General features: G+C 35.7%; 1 protein-coding gene and 1 pseudogene across 3 annotated transcripts; both read right to left on the bottom strand.

Annotated features, from left to right (window-relative positions):
- Positions 1 to 5,603: 5,603 nt before the first annotated feature.
- Positions 5,604 to 9,873, bottom strand: LOC113356229 (ribosome biogenesis protein BMS1 homolog). Of its 3 annotated transcripts, none has more exons than XM_026599300.1 (10): positions 9,600 to 9,873; positions 9,386 to 9,520; positions 8,597 to 8,787; positions 8,276 to 8,486; positions 7,555 to 7,650; positions 7,144 to 7,314; positions 6,792 to 7,031; positions 6,486 to 6,690; positions 5,913 to 6,128; positions 5,604 to 5,816 (listed from the first exon to the last, which is right to left on the bottom strand). In XM_026599300.1, exons 1-9 carry the CDS (start codon positions 9,861 to 9,863, stop codon positions 6,061 to 6,063), a joined length of 1,581 nt encoding a protein of 526 aa, XP_026455085.1. In that variant the 5' UTR covers positions 9,864 to 9,873; the 3' UTR covers positions 5,604 to 5,816; positions 5,913 to 6,060. The 3 variants fall into 3 exon arrangements, with proteins under 3 accessions (XP_026455085.1, XP_026455086.1, XP_026455087.1); XM_026599301.1 differs by having other exon boundaries at positions 6,603 to 6,690; XM_026599302.1 differs by having other exon boundaries at positions 9,386 to 9,504; positions 9,600 to 9,728.
- Positions 9,874 to 10,006: 133 nt separating this feature from the next.
- LOC113361284 lies at positions 10,007 to 13,024 on the bottom strand (annotated as a pseudogene).
- Positions 13,025 to 13,294: the final 270 nt, after the last annotated feature.

The raw sequence follows: 13,294 nt of genomic DNA, 5'->3' as shown, positions 1-13,294 counted from the left end.
TGTGTGATTGATCACAAGAGATTCAAGTTGATTGTGTGCAGGTGTTTATTGAAGATCAAAGAAGATTTGAAGACAAATAAGATATTTGGGTTCATAATCATTGGTGTGCACAATACTTTTTTCGGCTGGAAAAGGATCCAACTATAATCGGTTTATCTTTGTGATAGATTTGATTGATTAGCTGAGTAGATCGGCATCAATACAATTCTTTGTGATTCAAAGTATTGATTGCAATATCTTAACAATTACTTTGGTAGTTGTTGATAAGATAGGTCTAAGGACCTGACAAAGGAGTTTATTGGGATAAACGGAAGAGCCTTTTGTCGAACTCATATCACTTGGTTAAAAAGAGTTGTTACCGAACAGATTTGTTGTTCCTTTACTGTTTGGAATACGAACCAAAGGAATTGTTCCAAGTGCGTGACTTATTAACAAGGTTGAGGCGTAGGGATACATACGGAACTAAGTGAACCATAGGTTTAGTTGCTTGGTCTCAACTATACGAAGTTGGTTTATATTTTGTATAACGGCTTAATCCTGAGAGTATTGAATTCTGGACAAGGTCCCGGGGTTTTTCTGCATTTGCGGTTTCCTCGTTAAAAAAATCTTGTTGTGCAATTTACTTTTAAATTCCGCATTATAATTGTTTTATTATAATTAAAGTAAATTGCACTTTGTACGTTAACAGGGAACTTGATATTGATCCCATTGATTTCGGTTAATTCCATACCTTTTATCAAGTGATCACTTTGTTGTTGTATCGTCTCGATTCCATATCCATAGACATTCACACAAAGTGTATTGGTTTTCTCCACTTTCCTTTAATATTTAATTTACGAGTTAGACCAGTTCGGACTAACCCTATATCAAGTGGACACTGTGTTGAAATATTCCTTGAGTGATTGTATCTCCAAGAGGTTTATACACAGTGGGTCTTGTATAGGTTGTGATCAAAATAAAAGATTGTGGTGTATTTGGGTACCCTCGTCTTTTCAACTCTTGTTTCTTACAGAACTCATGTAACTTTTAATCCTTTTACCAATTAGGCAACAAATATTGATCATTTCTTCGCTCGGCTATTACCTGTAATGATCCAATCATCGCGTAGTGTTATATAATGAAACAACTCAACAAGCAGTTTAATATATTTCCTTAAGAGTTTCGCACAAATGTGGTGTGGCCTCATTATGTAACAATTTTTTTTATCTTATTTATTTTAGAGTGTTATAGTTCATGAAGATGATATACTTTTCATCATAATGTACGAATGATCCTTATAACTCAAGTACTTTAGAGTATTCTAATCTCATGGAAATGGTACACTTTTCATTCTATAAGTACGGTCAATGAATTTAATTCTTCGCAAGAAAAGTTTTTTTGTTTTAGTTTTTTTTAAAAAAAAAAACGTTTATTAAATTATCATATCACACAATCAATAGTCCAGGATCAAAAGTAGTCTGGGATCCAAAAATCAGTTGAACAAATACAATAAAACTATCAAATTGGATAAGTATATTAACTGGGAAAATTTCTTATTTCCAGTGATGTTGACAAGCAGGGGTATGACCTTCTTTTAACATATAATGAGCTTGTTGTCCTTTGAACTATATATATATATATCTTGTAATTGGCTGCTACTATATGATATCTTCATTCTATTGCTTGTACCATTCTCAGTAAATGTTTATATTAAGTTTCCAACTCTCATTTAAATGAGTCAGAATTACATTTTTGTCTCATACTCAGTAAAAAGATTTACTTTTTATCGTTACTACTTGAGCCAAAGTTACATCTCTGATCCTATTCTAGAAAAGGTTTATATTTTCTACCATAATTTATGAGTGTTCTTTCACATGTTCTAGCATACCAACATGGGTATGATTTAGCACGTCTAACTCCCTGTTCTTCGAGGTTCTTTCCTTATTTAACCTTGCCACGGTTACCTTAATTAAGTTGAGAAATTTCTTTATCCCAACAGGTATACATATTGTTGTTTAAGAGAATCTCACATGCCTCCCAACCATTTACATCAGGTTGAATAGCTTACTAAAGATCGTGCATCTCTTGTTAACTTATTTCAACATCTGCTGGTATTTTAGTATAAATGAATGAGGTTGAAAAGATAAAATTGGAAACATTTTTCTGACTCATATCCCCTTTTGTAAATTTCTTTCCACAAAAAGTTGAGGTGCTAACATATCTTTGTTGAAGTTATTGACTATTTTATAGTCTAACAAGTGGAATCCATCCCACTGAACATTCAAACTTGGGGAAAAATATCATGGATGTTTCAAATAATTTCATTCAGAGCATCATAATCTGAAAAGTTAACATGTTTCCTTAGAAACATAGTACTTGTGAGTCCAAAATGTCAAATTTGAATCGAGTTGGTTAGTCAAAGTCTGGTCAATTATTTGTCAAGGCCTGATCCATTGGATTGACAAGGTCATGGTTAACGAATATAAGCATATATTCGTCCATTATATATAAAGTTCAGGCCTATTGATATTATTTTTTTGAAACTATTAGCATAGGAGCCCAAAACTTATTGTTAACCCTAAAACTGGAAATTAATTCCATCATCCAACTTTAGTGATCAACAAATAATCGTGACCATATCCGATGATGATCAAAATTTTACATAAGATTCATTAGTAGGTTGCTCCAAACTTAATTAAATTTCAAGATAATCCAACGCTAGATAAGATGATATCTACGAAGCCGTATGACTGTTCTAATTAACGTTTCTTTAGACACAACTGGAAATATCACGTTCTTTGGAGTACTTCCTATGATCGGGTCTTTATAAAATATTTACAATATATAATAAGGATAATATGTAAAAAGTACCCAAAATACACCATAATCCAATGGTTGGAATTCCTAAAACTTCGGTTTTTCGATGCTGTTATAAATTAAGGTTTTTCTTAACGTGAACAGTTTTATTAAAATCGGGTTTTGGAGATTGCATCATATTCCAATTTGATTAATATTTTAAACGTGTACGTAACATCTAATTGGGTAACCCCATCAAAAAAAACATCTTAAAAATTTCTATGTTTGACAATCATACATTCGTGGAACCCTAATAAATAATATGAAAACAAAATTCTTTTGTTAATATGAAAACAATAAGATTGGAACCACGCTAATCCTCAAGAAGTAATCCATCATAGTTCTCGAATGACAAAAAAATTGCACAGTTGATAGACTCGTACTGATAATGTGTTGAAGTAAAAATAGAATATGGAAGAACAGAAGAAAGAAAACTCGTATTCTTTCTGAGACTGATTCATCAGATGAAGATCTTGGCAAGTCAGTCTCCTTGATCACAAAACAGTTCAGAGATCTTCTTTTTGAAGAGAAGTAAACGATTTTCCAGAGATAAGGGGCCTAAGGCCCTACATCATACTTTTTTTTATTTCCTTACTAAAAATGAAGGTTGTTTTTGGGCATACATGAATCTTATTAGGCATACCTGATAAAGACAAAAAAGGATGTGAAATAACAAAATCAGAAGCCCCCTTAACCTTTTTTTTAATGGCAAATCGGCCTTTTTAGGATCAGTGTTAATACTAATGTTTAGTTAAAATAATTTTGATTAGTGACTAATGTTTAGTGATTAGTTTTAAGATTATTTAGTTATAAATTTGTGTAGATGAAAATTTTTGAGTAAGAAAAAAAAGTTCGTTTTTTTTGGAGAAGAAGAAGGGGGAAATGAGAAAAAAGCTTGTATTTGATTCAATGGATGAGGAGGGTACACTTCTATCTTATGTTTAATCTCACATTTGTAGCTTAAAATCATAAAAAGTTTGTGTTTTTCACTAAGGTTCGGCGAGTCTGGAATATGTTCGGCTTAATATATCAGCCGAACCCACCTGGATATTGACAACTAATGAACAGTTCGGCAAGCTGAAAGTGTTATTATTATGAGCCGAATTGTTTAAAAATGACATAATAAGCCGAACCTAATCATGTGTGATCTGGAAGAAAAATTATGTGAGGTTCGGCTTATATTGAGAAAATCGTAAGCGTCAAACCTTTTGGTAGTACATGGTTCGGCTATTTACATAAGTATTATATAAGACGAACCTGATCATTTATATTTCTGATAATTGTTGGGGTAAGAATTTTGTATTTGTTCGGCACATAATGTGAATATCGTAATAGTTGAACCTCGTAAATGTGCTAGGTTCGGCACATATTATGATTATCGAATATGCCGAACCCCTATGCATCTTTATCAGTGACTAGGTTCGGCTTGAAATTTCATGAAATTTCATGCCGAACTGTTCATATGCACTTACAAGAAGCTTTTGTGAAGAACAGTTCGGCTATAAACGCAACTCAATTTTGAGCCGAACCCAACACCGTAACCGTCATTTAATCGATGAAAAACAACAAATAGGAGATTGGGTTTGTAAAACTTACTTTCTTATCCTCATTTCTGGAGTTGGAGATGCAGTTGGTTCAATTTCTGGTTCAATTGGTGGTTGATTTTCAGTTTCTACACCTTCATCTTCAATTGGTTCTTCTTCTTCTTCAATTGATGGTTTAGAAGACGATTTGGTTTGCCTAGTCCCTGTTTTTCTTTGTACGAGTCATTATGTAGTTGAATTTAATCGACGATCAAATTTTTACGAATCGATAATTAATCACGGTGATGAATATTTGGTTTGCCTAGAGGAGGAAGAAGAAGAGATGTTAAGGGAAACTGATTTTGGTTTTTTAGAAAATTGATTTAAAATTTTTGTATTAAGGGTATATAAGTAATTGAACTACCCATAGGGTATCCTTATAAGGTCACCCAAGATGGAACTATTGTTTGTATGCCTAGAAAGATTTAGGTACGCCTAAAAACAGCCTTCCTAAAAATTGTGCAAATAAACTCACTCATTAAGGGACCCAAATAGTTGAATCCATTCTACAGGCGGTCATATCGGCCAGAATAGTTTTATACTTGATCTACAAAACTGAAGTAATACAAAAGAATTACCTAATTGCTTTCACCAAACATACCAAATTGATTTCCTGAGCAACTAGTTTAAGAATTATCTCTATTTTTCTATCACAATCCTTATAAATAATCCTAAACAATAAACAAGATAAATTATTACTGATATCAAACACATTAGTTTTAAAACTATTGTGAAGGACATGCAGAAAGATGGGAGTTCTAACTATTATGGACTGTCTACCCTGAACCGGAGAGGGATATATGTATTGCATACTAATCAAGAAAATGATTCAAGGAGAGAAAATATAAAACAATAAGTTTAAGAAAATGATTCAAGGAGAGAAAATATTCCAACTTAAGCAGGGGGATATTCATTCCCAAACAAGAAAAAAGAGGTGTCCTAATCAAAAATATAAAACAATAAGTTTGATTGCTGTCTCTCATTCCACTCTTCTCGAGTGATAGTAGCAAGGCACCAAAAAGGTTTTTTTTTCACTGATGCGCTTCTGCTTCTTTTTCTGTAGATAACGATTCCTTCAATTAGCATGTATTATTCAAATACTGACTACGCCAGGCAAATCTATATAGCGATTCCGTCATGTATAATTAAACAAAAACTGCACATAGTGGTAAACAAAGTACACACCTCTGCCATCCAAGGAAAGCTTACTCTTGGGACAATGAGCACAGCACCCCGGTATTCAAGCGTCTCCCGTTTCTGCACCAGATCACTCCTAAGGTCCTTCTCGAATGCCTCAATCAGATATTCTCTCAGGCCCCCTGTGGCTATCTTTCCTTCCTCAGCAATCACCACCACATGGGCTTTACTTATATCAAAGTTGTGCTGCTTAATTATGCTCTGTAGAATAAACACGGTATCAACCTATTCAAATATGGACGGCTGAGATTTGTAAACAGTAAACTGACATCATCTTAGTCAAGATTAGGCGACAACCTTGTCCCCTGTATCCAAGCTTTGCCAAATGTGGTTGCTTAATTGCAGGGCTGTCGTTAACGGGTTAAAGATGCAAGGAACCTCAACAGGGGTCCTCATTTGCATGGAAACAATATCACACTTCTCAATTCTGGACTGAAATGAGCATTTAGCGATCCCTTCTGTAGGTTGAACATCCTTCCATTTCACTGTACTTAAGAGCTCCTTTGTTGCAACCTGCCAGATAAAAAATCGATTAGAAAGACAACAAACAAGCTTCACAGAACTGCTGGACTTCCTGAACAACATAACTGATCAACACATGCATGTGTACAACTTGGACAATCACCTGAGAGAAAAAGATTTGCCATAGCACCCTAAGGAAGGTCTCGAACTCTTAACACATGAAAAAGCTGGGAACCAGTATAGAAATGACCACCGAAATTCTGCTTAAACTTTACTATGGAAAGAATAAATGGATTCTTTACCTACTCTATTATAATTTCGATACACATCAGAAAACATATGTAACAACTAACAACCTAAAACAAGTACGGAAGAGACAGAATCTGTTTCAAAACTTAGTGCACTAACCGTTAACCTCCCCCCCAATTCCACTCTCAGTCTTAACCTTTGCATCTTTGAACTGATCAATTTCATCATCTGATGTAAACATGTCCTTGATAAGAGCAAAATCATTGAAGATCTTACAAGGAGTTCCAATACACTTGCTTTTCTTCACTATCTTTGCAGCTTGGTTATTGAGTACAACCCCAGTTGCTAAAATCCGGAATGCTGCCTGAGAATTCAAATGCAAGCTACTCAGAAAATATTTGATTATATATGTAAATGAACAACATAACTGAAGGATAACATTATCTTAAACAGAATATATCATACCTCGTGGTCTGCCAGACTCTGCACAGCAACGACTCTAGTGTTGGGAGGTGCAAGAGGACCCCAAAATACTGCAAGACAAGGAGTGTCTTCGGGAATGTGTTCGAGCATTTGATACCTTCCATGGCGGTCTTCCCGGACATAGATAGGTGTTGTCTGGTACCTTCTCCAACCAACCGAAACAATAATAGGATTATTTGTCTTCAATGATTTTGTATGCCAGCTGTGTTGCTTAAGGTCCGCCTGAAAGAGCAACACAGAATACATAACAATAGAGACAGAGCAAGAGAGTTCAGCTGGGTTCATAATTTACAGTCATAAGTGTAAAGTTAAACTTAGAAAAAGGCATCATAACCTGCATATATGCAGCATTTTCTTCTTTGGGAGTGATACCTCCAACAAGAATAGGCTGACAAGGAGGACGGCTAGTAATAATTTCAGAAGGAACGCCACGGACTTCAAACATTAGATAAGTTCCTGGTTTAAAACTCTCGATTTCCAAGTAGGTTACTTCATCAAGATCAACCTGATTTCAAAATTACAAAGATCCATAAAGTTAAATGGAAATATAAAGATATTGCAGTCAATTCCTGATTTACAAGAATTAAGTAGGAGAAAGCAGTGTCATTTTCTACCCAATCTTGATTTGACACTATTATGCAGTATTATTCCCACTGAACAAAATATGAGAATCAACTATCGCCTTTCAAGAGTCTAAAAGGTTATTCAAGCAAAAATTAAAAACTAAATTTTCTAGAGTGAGTACCTCCAGATTATGGCCATCAACAGGCGGTAAAGGGAAAGGATCAGCGACTCTTGTAACACCAGCTAAATGGAAATCACCAATACCAGCAATATGCACCTGTTGTAGTACATCTTTAGTTAGCCCATATGAAAAAATGCAGTCTAACTCATGGCAAGAAATGTGTGCGCAAGTGCATAGCAGAAAAAATGAGTCGAAAAACTCTAATGCATGAACCAGGAAGAAAACCAAAACATTAGATAACCAATGGGAATGGACTCGAACAACTTAGCGTTACATTTCAGACGGTCATTCTCTACTCTATATCTTTGTAAACTAGTTCACACTCATTCCGCGCCGATGAGCTCTATGTAAAAGTTCGCTGCTAGAAATAGATGACTTCTCTGTTTTTATTACCTAAACATGAACTGAAGATTGGTATCTTTTCTTTTTCTCAATTAAGCAAATTTGTAAAAGTTAGAAAAATAAGAAGAAACATATAGACAGATTATAAAAAGTCTTAAAAAGAAACATACCATGCAGAAGTGTGTGCAAAATGTGATTCAGGAGCATGTTATAAAAGTCAGATTTGGGAATACTCTTATTACCAAGATAGACAACGAAATCAACTGCCGCATAAAATGATATTCGACAATGTGATAAAACAAGAAGATTATGTTGGAAGAAGTCTTCTTTGGGTTCAAAACGTGATCAAACAAAAAGCAAGTCTAGCTGAAAGAAGTACCTTAGTTCCTTTCTCGATGACACTACCCCGAAGATAACCATACAAGATTACATCTCTAGTGCACTCATTATGCATGCCCACTTCCTCTGGAGGAGTGACATCTTCAAAACGATCTACAAGCACATAAGGATGTCCAGCTCGTGCTGACAAAGGATGGACTTCCATAAGCGATATGAAGCTTGCCAATTCGCAAATTTCATCCTTCGAGTACCTGGACATTACTTGAGTTTATAAATAAGTGACAATTATAACTAAATATCGTAAGATAATCACAAGAAATCATAACAAGCTACTTTACTATATTTCATCCAAGAAACTTACATCCCGTGATCGAGACCGCATAAACAGAATACTTCTGCTGTTTCAGATATTTCCGTCTTGAAACGGTCCTTAAGGTAATCTTTGGTTTTTTTCAGGTAATCAACATTTGTAAAGCTATCAAGATATGTAAGCACCCCCATTACCTCTGGCATTCCGTGAACTCTTAACAGGTTAAGGAACTCGAAAGTTTCCTGAAACAACGAAAGCATGTTAGCAGATGCAGTAAAGAAAACATGTCCTAAAGTTGAACATAGCTTATAGACAAAAAAAAAATTGTTGAAGTTTTCCAATGTCCTAAAGTTGTGACTTCGAGAATCCTAGTGTAACAAACTCAGGACAGTGGATGAAATTAAGGTTGACGTAGATGACTGAAGAGTGCAGAAAAAATAGATGAAAGAAGCTAAATAACTTCATAAACCATCAAAAATCTATTAACCCTTGAAAAGAGATGTATATCTTTATTAAGCATGTTTTTTCGCATCAAATAAAATAGGAGGAGCGCTGTGGTTATCACTTCTCAATGCAATCAGAAACTTGCCTCATTTCCTTTATCAATGCAAGCCAACCACACATGTTTATCTGGTTAGGTTTTAAAATGCCATAGAAATTTAAAGGCTGCATAATTCTCTCAAATTGAAAGGAAAAGATGCGACTATTGCAACATGGAAATTTCAAAGAAAATCGGGAATTATGGATAAATCAAAATCAGTGTTCAGCTTATGAGAACTGTTGATCTTAATCAAAGATTATTGACTGAAGAAATTCATTATGTATTGCAGGATGACATACCATTTCAAATTCATAACTTGCATCGATAAGGAATATCACTGCATCGGCATACTTTGCAGCATCAATCATGCCATTGACATTATTAGGACACTCCACAAATTGTATCCGTCTTTGTCCGCCTGGAAAAAAGAAATACTGTGGCTGTTCAGTCAGTAGTTTGAATAAATCGAAGACTAATCAAATCAAACGGAATACGGCAGAGAGAAAAACATACCGATCGTAATGGGTTTGTGATGTCAGCAAGAGTTTTATGGGTATAATGTTTCACTAAAGACTTGATCAACGAGGATTTTCCAACCTTGGGAGGTCCATGAACTACAATAACATATGGAGCTGATTCTTCCTTCGGCATTCTCTTGTTGTCGCCGGTGTCGTCGTTATCCCACTTCCTCTTCATGTCCGATTGAACGCCGGTTACCCTTCTCTCTATCTCTGATTCTCTGGTACCAGTAGCGAGAAGCAATTCGTTCCGGCGCATCCCTTCTTCAATCCAGGTTACTCCTTAATCCCGGTTTAGAGAGATGACTGGCTATAAAAGTGAACCGAATTTTGTCAAACTGTAAATGTGATAGCAACAACCATATTTATTGATACGGGGTTCCTTATCTATAGTTTAACTTATCCAACCACAACAACTTTCAATTTATTCTATTCAAATACAAACTTCGCTGCTTCGGAAAAAACAAACAAACAAACAAACAAACCAGACATGGTAGTACGTATTCAATCGCACATTGAATGTCAATATATAGAGGTACAATAGGGGAATTTTCAAATCTTATGGGAACTCATGTTGTTAAGGACTGGATTTCTTTCAAAGAAATTTGTTGGTCGAAGCTCGAATCCGCCACTGAGAGTTGGCATTACGGGGAAATCTTCTTGGCAAGGTACATGGTGAAACCCCACTGTGTACCACAAAACGATGTCCTTGTTTTCTATCTCCCTATTCCTGCAGTGCAAAAGTATCCAGAATTAGCAAAACTAGCCACCTCGAATCATATTGAGGTAATCCTAATGGCTTATATTTTGTCATTTGGAAGAACAGGTGGTCTTCTATCCTCGAGAACAATCGAACTTTGGCAATGGCTATGGCCTGGTGTCTCCACGTTAAATAAGTTAGGAATTCTTGATTCTAGTACATACCTGCTACTCCAAACGGCCAATGTATCATCACCACGACTCTGATCAACATATAATCCAGCAGCCCATTTTTCAGACTTATTATAAGGGGTCACCCAAACATGATACTTGTATATGCAGCACGTATCTGAGGATAATCGTCGTCTGACAAAAGCGAACTCGCTTGCTGCCGTCCTGGAATCAGACGGTATCCGACATCATTCCCCATTTTAGTTCTCTTATTTGGGTTTACAACAACCAATTCTATTGAGTCCGCTCCCAGTTTTATCTTTGCGTCTGATTCAGTTTTGGCCGTTTTTTTTACCACTGTCCAGTAACTCTTCCTTTTGGAGGTATCACCTGTAACTCTCTTTGTTTTCAAGGTGGATTTCACAAAGGAGTTGTTGTCACCATCAACATCGAGATCAAGATAGTACGTTACGAAATGATCGTGGTATACTCCTACAGTATAGTCAGCTAATAGGGTACCAAGAATGTCCTCCTTGATTTGGTCTTTGTTTGTGTATTCTGTAGACTTCATTCCTAGGATTCCAGTTAGACCTACCTGTGTATTGATATAATAAAATTGCTTCAGTTTTGAAACAGAAACTTTTAAAGTGTGTAGATGAATTATCTTACCTCAACTTTAATGGAGCCACTCTCTTGGAATTTCCAGTCAATAATGTAGTCATAGTTGCCAACAGTGGAAACCATCCTCGCTACCAAGGTCACCTTTTTTCTGACCTCCCTTATCTTCAAATGAAAACCCAGTAAAGTCATAATCCGCCGAATCGAACGAGTTAAAACTACTTCAACGAAAACCCATTGAAAGAAAACCACTAGTGTTATAGAAAAACCACTTACAACTTCACCGGGAATACTAGTTTCGGTATGACGCCACATGATATCTCCAGCATATTTTTCAAAAATACAAAAAACGTTTTTAATTTCTACCGGCTTGCCGTCTTGTCCAGCATAGTACCCATCCATGAAAACTGCATTGGCTGGACAGTCTTTAAGGGGTTCGAGTTGAGACGCATATTGTCCTAAACCAAATTCACCGGCATCAAAAATTGTCCTGTAATACCATTCTTCAGTTGGATCCATATATGGTGTGAAAAGTTCTGAAATAAACCCTCTGTATAGTACATGGAGAAACTTCTCTTTTTCTTGATCATAAATCGATGCCAAAGATATTATGAGTCCTGCCCGCACATCGAAACTTATGTGGAATTTCCAAATTGCCCAACTGCATTCCAATATAACATTGTCACAAAAATATCCAACTTTGAAAATTAATTCAATTTTGTGCACACTTCTTGACCTGGGCAGTGTATGCATGGCTTTTATATCGTAACTGGCAAGTTTATAAAAGGGCTTCAATTCAAGTCACACAACATTTTAGGAAACAATGACAGGTAACAGGTTAACTAACTTGATAATAGACGGCATAAGTTTGTGGAAACTATAAATGAAGTTGATGGACTTTCATTTTACATTTCTAATTCTAATAGTAAAACTTTGCATTGACGCAATCAGTTTCCTTGGATGGTTAAGAGTGGTTGAGATTTGACTCTCACCCCTTCATAAATTTAGGGGTTTAATTATGTAGTCAATTTAAGACGTTAATATAATTTGTCAAAAAAAAAAAAAAGCTTACCAACACAGCATGACTGCATGAGTTTTAAGTTCTAACAGTAAAGATTGCCGCAACAACATGCACAAGAGAAAGATTAAACAGACCTTACAGAATGACCATCAATGTAGAAGCAGCGTCCATCTTGCATTCCCATAACATCCTTTGACTGCTTCGATTTCGATTTCCTATAGTCGGTTCCCTCAGCTTTAGGAATAGGGACCATTATCCTGTCAGTGTATTCTGTTACTTTCATCTCATCAAGGTTAACCACAATAGTTACCCCTTCAATAGGTCTAGCATCAAAATTCACTGTTCCATCCAAATAGAAACACTGGATTTTTATGTTTCTCTTAACATATTCCTCTCCAAACCATCCAACTGTAAAAGATGAGCAAACAACTTCAGATAATTTGAGTTTTCTCTTCTTAACGGAACGTATAAAAGGCGGGTATGTTAAAACAAGTTGGTTGGCTGCTGTTTGTTCTTCCGAAGTAAGAGGTGGATAACCATGACCAGTATAAACTTTATCAGAGATGATTGATCTTTGCGACAAATCCACGATGATTTCGTGTGTTTCTTTGTTAGCTCGTATTATAATAAAGGATTTACGAGGTGGGTTGTTTTCCGCTGTCGAGCAGGAAGAATGAATCCATGAAAGGATTGTTGATTTGTTTGGTTCTTCTAAACCAACATATTGGAAAGTTAAGTTGTTTGTCAAACTAGGATATGAGTTACTGATTATGGTTTGGATATGAAAGAACTCTGATGGTGTTATAGGGTCTAGCGGGTGTTGATGGGAGTGAGCAGAGTGAGTTGAAGTGAGAAAGAAGAAAAGAGAGAAAAGTATAACAAGCGCACTTAAACTTGGAGCCATTGATGAAAAATGCAGATTATTTTTGCTTGTTCATATGGGTTTAGGTGGTTTTAGTGTGGTATTTGTAGTTGAAATATTCAGAACTTATGTGGTCGTCTTGTACTTAGTGTTTTGGGATGTCCATTATAGGCTATAGCGGAGTCCCATCTTGTGACCTATTTTTGTTTTTTTCGCTTGACAAATCTTGTGCACAAACTCGAGTGAGTGTGCGCATCACCAAGATATAATAATTAAAATCAAGCAAACAAATTAAAAAAAAAATCTAAATGAAAATATT

This window comes from Papaver somniferum, chromosome 3, assembly GCF_003573695.1.
Source record: "Papaver somniferum cultivar HN1 chromosome 3, ASM357369v1, whole genome shotgun sequence".
Taxonomy (NCBI): domain Eukaryota; kingdom Viridiplantae; phylum Streptophyta; class Magnoliopsida; order Ranunculales; family Papaveraceae; genus Papaver; species Papaver somniferum.
This window is presented reverse-complemented; position numbering and strand designations above follow the sequence as displayed.